Genomic DNA, 5,000 nt, shown 5'->3' with positions numbered 1-5,000 from the left:
CACATGTGTACATATGTGTGAGCAGCTCAAAGAGGAGAGACAGATTACCGTAAATACTTCTGTGGTTCCATTTTCTGTAGAAAACGAGCACGAGATATTTTTACAGGAGCCACAGCACACGTGGGGGTCAGAGGACGGCACATAAACCTGGTACTTCACAATGAAAAGAGACAAAATGGTGAGCAAACTCTGACCTTAATGTATGTACACTGTCTGGAATGTAAAAGTAAGCTGGTGTATTTGTAAAACCAACTCTATGTTGGTTCAATAAAGCATCAGGATGCTGAAAGATCAACGTATTGAAGATTCTTTTTTGTCTTTCAGTCTGCTAAGTATGTGATGTCAGATCTCTTTCCCAATACAGGAAATAGTGTAAAAGCACTGTAATTTGTTTGTTTTGGACTAATCCCTTCTTTGATACACTCTCAGACCTATTAGAACATCAGTCCATCAGTAGTTGGAAGTGCTGCCTGAATTTGTTGGCATCATGACTACACATTTGTTGAATCTGTGTATGTCACTAAACAGTAAAAGTGTAACACAACCCTTAAAAATCTACATTTAGAATGAAGCATCAATTAGCATCTCATTCCACATGCACTACAACACTAGTGATGACCAGTCCGTTGTGCAGCAGACGCTTCTCGGGTTCTGTGGGACGTACAGGCTCACACTTCTCAGAGCAGTTGGCAGAGCTGACGTCCATAGCGTAGAAACCTGTGCTGGGGTCCCTGTGTGTGAGACACTGCACAGTATAGCACAGCTCCCCTTCAAAATACTGAACCATAGACTGGCCTGGACTTAGCACAGTTCCACCCTGAAACAAACACACATCTGCCCTCCCTGCACCAGCACACACACACACACACACACACACACACACACACACACACACACACACACACACACACACACACACACAGTGTCCATGAATACGTATTCACAGGTACAGAGAGTGCAGTCAGTATATAGTCTACTGTAGTGTGTATAGTATAGTACAGTATAATATAGTATAGTGTATAGTATAGTGTGTCTTACTACAGGAGTATTGAGAACATCCACAGGTACTGCTGTAATCTGGTTCTTCAACTTGAATTTCTTCCTGAGTAACAACAAAGAATGGTCAAAGGTCACTTAGGAAATGAGATCAATCACAAACTAATTTTGTTAAAGAAAAATTGTATACAATGTACAGATTTATTTGATAAAAAGCTCAAACATTTAGGAAAACAGGTATCTCTATACTTTAATATAGTGTGGAATGTAGACGTCTGTTTTGTAAGAGCACACAGAGATATGTGCACATGGTGTAAACAAGCATGGGGGTGTGAACTCACTGCCGAGCACTGAGGTCGCACCATGTTGTGACACTGACACTCTGAGGAAGAGAGAACAGTTTTACCAAGCAGCACGTCATGTTTATGTATGTACGTGTGTACTCCTCCCCAAAGGCTCCTTTATTACAGACACCCATCTAGTAGTGCACTGGGCCTCCTTAGGCCTTCATAACCATAGCAGTTCATCTGTGTGTCAGTTGTTGAAATCATTCTGCAGGAATCTCGAACAGGATAGCTTGTCGCTATTGTTGCAAATTAGACGGAGGTACCGATAGTTATACCTCGTCCCACAGATATTCTACAGGGTTAGGATCTGGGAACTCTCTAAACCAGCATAGCAAAGAAAACTTGGTGTTGTGTTCCTGGAACAAATCCACACAGGGCCCTCATGGCACGGTGTGCTGCCCTGCTGAGAGTGTCCCTCTGCCATAGAGTAGACAGCTGTCATGCAGGGATGAACATGGTCAACCACCATGCCTACCCAAGCCTTACTAAGCAAACATCCGTCTACAGGTATTAGATCACCCAGGCCGTTCCAAGCAAACATTCTTCACAATATTATTCCACCCCCACCAGCCTGAACTGTTGACATCTGACATGAAGGGCTTATCGATTCATGCTGCTAGTGCCAAATTCTGACCCTCCCATCAGCATGGTGCAACAGAAATCTGGATTCATCTGACCAGAAGATGTTTTTCAATTGCTCAGTAATCCAGGTTTTCTGTTCTTTTGCCCACTCTCGCTTTCCTATTTCCCTTAGAGAGCAGTGGCACTCAAACCAGGAGACTACTGTTATAGTCCTTCTGTGCTAAGGAACTACGAATTGTGTGTTTGGACACATTCACTGGTGCACCAGCAACATCCTCAGCTGGAATTTGTTTAACTATGCTTCTTCACCAGGATGATTCTTGACATCCTCCTCTGAGCCCACATGATCCACTGAGCTGTTTACATCTACAGGATCCCCTGAGCTGTTTACATCTACAGGATCCCCTGAGCTGTTTACATCTACAGGATTCCCTCAGCTGTTTACATCCACATAATCCCCTGAGCTGTTTACATCTACAGGATCCTCTTTTGCTGCATATATTTCCTCAGTCACACAATTTTTGGTATCTGTTCAATGTATTTGCATGAGAAAACCCCACCAGGTTGGCAGTTTGTAAATCCTAACGCTAGCTGGTCCATCACCCGTGACCATGTCTCATTCAAAGTCATTAAGATCACTCTATTTTCTGATTTGAATGTGGATCCACATAAAGTTCCAATCAAGTAAGGGCAGGTGTCTGTAATAAAGCGTTTGTGTGAAGTTAATGTGTGATGGTGTAGTACCACAGTGGATCTCTGAACAGCAGCTCCCAGGAACAGGTCTTCTAGCCAGGGCCGCACCAGGAGCACAACTAATGCTGGCCTCAGGACACACACTCGTATCACACACTGCAAGAAAACACACTTTAACCTTTACACTTTGAAACAATGCATTCTTTTTTCTATAGTAATATAGATCTGCCCTCTGATGTATCTAGAGGTTTGGATAATTTACTTATTTGTGTGCATGTACACGTGCATGTGTGTATGTGTGTTTGCGTGTGAAGATGCAAGCTGTATTACCGCAATAATATTGGGGACAGCAATGATTGGTAGTGTTCATATCCACAGCCAGCAACTCTCCAGCCAAACATACTGGAATGGGCTCCATGCAGGACTCACACACTACAATACAGATGTAGCGCTGTCACTCATAACTGTCAGTAGTTATGCAGCACTGAATATGTTTCATACTTCACAGTGCTTACCACACAGATAGGTGTAGCAGCAGTGAAGTTGACCTCTGACCTCCACCAGGAACTGGTCCTCCCTGCACTCCGGGATTGGCACATGTGGACAGGCCAGGGGGTCGCACTCTACAACAGAAATCTGACCTGTTACCTTATAAAAGGACAAAACCACTGGATTTTGGAAACCAGCATTGGTGGTAAATCTGAATGAACAGACCACATCTGTACTCCGGACAGCAAGAGATGGTACTGTACTGTATCACCAGCTTGCTCCCGCTCTTGCAGGTAGTAACCTCATTCTGGCAAATGGTGAGATTACACTCTGCATAAACACACACACACACACACACACACACACACACACACACACACACACACACACACACACACACACACACACACACAAACGAATAAACAAACACATGCTCTTGTATATACCCAGTCGTTCATTCATTGCCTGAGCGTGGGGGCCTGCACCAGTGGAGATGCAGGTGTTTGTGTACCGCAGGTCTTTTTGGGGCAGCAGGCTCCCTCCTCCAGCACGTCCACGACGTACTCGCCCTCGCGCTCGCACAGCGGGACGGGCTCCGGGCCACAGTCCGGCTCCACCGGCACCACGCTGCCGTTCTCCAGACACCGGAACAAACAGCAGCCTCGGAGTGAACCGTTCCACTCCTCGCCCGGGGCCCGTGGAGATCCCTCGTTATCCGTACATACTGACGGGCACGCGTTAAACACGGACAATGTTTACAAAGTGCACGTAACACGCTCATACATACGTACACACGTGTAGCTGTGTTGCCAAACACATGTAACAAACGACTTCAAATATCACTGCAGACGTGACGGAATTATGACGTTTGCTCGCTTTTTACTCATCACAGACACACTCGCGCGCCCACGAACACACACACTCCTCACCGCACTGCTCCTCCGTCACACAGAAGGCCGAGTCCGCACGGTGCAGGATGGTTCCGCTCTTACACACACACTCCTCCCGAATGGAGGAACAGGTGCTCTCCTCATAGTAGTCCCGATTCTGACACGTCCTCGTCTTACACGTGTTCACACATGGCCGGTACTCTTTACCAGGAGGGCACTTGAGGGCTGCCATGAGCAAATAATACATACGCACACAAACACGCACACACACACTGAGGGCTCACTAGATTGCCCTACTGCTGACAGAATCATCATGCACGTTGACTCAAGTGGCATTAACAAGTAACAGCTGGATTTCAGCCACAGCTGGATTTCAGCCACCTGCCAGATATTCTGCCCACCCGAGTGTTCTGGGGCCCAGGATGAACTCTGGGGTGGGGCACTGACAGCTGGAACTGACTGTCATCATTACACTCCTACTTCAGCTCAACATGTGCATATCACAGGATGAGTATAATTCAGCATTATCTGGGAACGTGTTTAGCCATTTGAAGAGGATGAGATTTACTTTTGTCTGATTACTGCAAATCTGCTTCACCACATCATGCATCCACTTGAGGAAGCTTTAAATGCCTTTATGGTCTTGCCTCATTATACCTCAGTGAGTTGATTATTAGGTTTGTTCTCACAACAGTAATGTACCAGCCGTATGCTACCTGACTACAGAATGCATAATTATGGCCCTAAGCTGTGCAGATCCCTTCAAAGAAACCTCTTGATGATCTAGGCACTTTTAAAAAAGAAGGCTTAGGATCTCTGTGTGTGTGTGTGTGTGTGTGTGTGTGTGTGTGTGTGTGTGTGTGTGTGTGTGTGTGTGTGTGTGTGTGTGTGTGCGTGTGTGTGCACAAGACGCTCACGGCAGAAGTTGCTTTTCCTCCAGCTGAAGCAGATCTGGTGTGTGTAACAGATGGCCACATAAGCAGCCAGGAAGTCACACTCGTGG

At 45.9% G+C, this 5,000-nt stretch overlaps 1 protein-coding gene across 2 annotated transcripts in view; it reads right to left on the bottom strand.

Annotated features, from left to right (window-relative positions):
- Positions 1–5,000, bottom strand: part of otogl (otogelin-like) — a 34,866-nt gene that overhangs the window by 5,692 nt on the left and 24,174 nt on the right. For both annotated transcript variants that reach the window (XM_076992587.1, XM_076992588.1), the window contains exons 43-53: positions 4,915–5,000; positions 4,037–4,222; positions 3,619–3,831; positions 3,333–3,437; positions 3,134–3,241; positions 2,949–3,050; positions 2,670–2,774; positions 1,338–1,378; positions 1,039–1,102; positions 665–843; positions 49–153 (exon numbers count right to left, since the gene is read on the bottom strand). The exon at positions 4,915–5,000 is cut by the window's right edge and continues 56 nt beyond it. In XM_076992587.1, coding sequence (XP_076848702.1) covers positions 49–153; positions 665–843; positions 1,039–1,102; positions 1,338–1,378; positions 2,670–2,774; positions 2,949–3,050; positions 3,134–3,241; positions 3,333–3,437; positions 3,619–3,831; positions 4,037–4,222; positions 4,915–5,000 — 1,294 coding nt within the window. The remainder of the gene's footprint in view (positions 1–48; positions 154–664; positions 844–1,038; positions 1,103–1,337; positions 1,379–2,669; positions 2,775–2,948; positions 3,051–3,133; positions 3,242–3,332; positions 3,438–3,618; positions 3,832–4,036; positions 4,223–4,914) is intronic.

This window comes from Brachyhypopomus gauderio, chromosome 2, assembly GCF_052324685.1.
Source record: "Brachyhypopomus gauderio isolate BG-103 chromosome 2, BGAUD_0.2, whole genome shotgun sequence".
NCBI lineage: Eukaryota > Metazoa > Chordata > Actinopteri > Gymnotiformes > Hypopomidae > Brachyhypopomus > Brachyhypopomus gauderio.
Note: the sequence above shows the minus strand (reverse complement) of the source record. Positions and strands in the feature narration are given on the sequence as shown.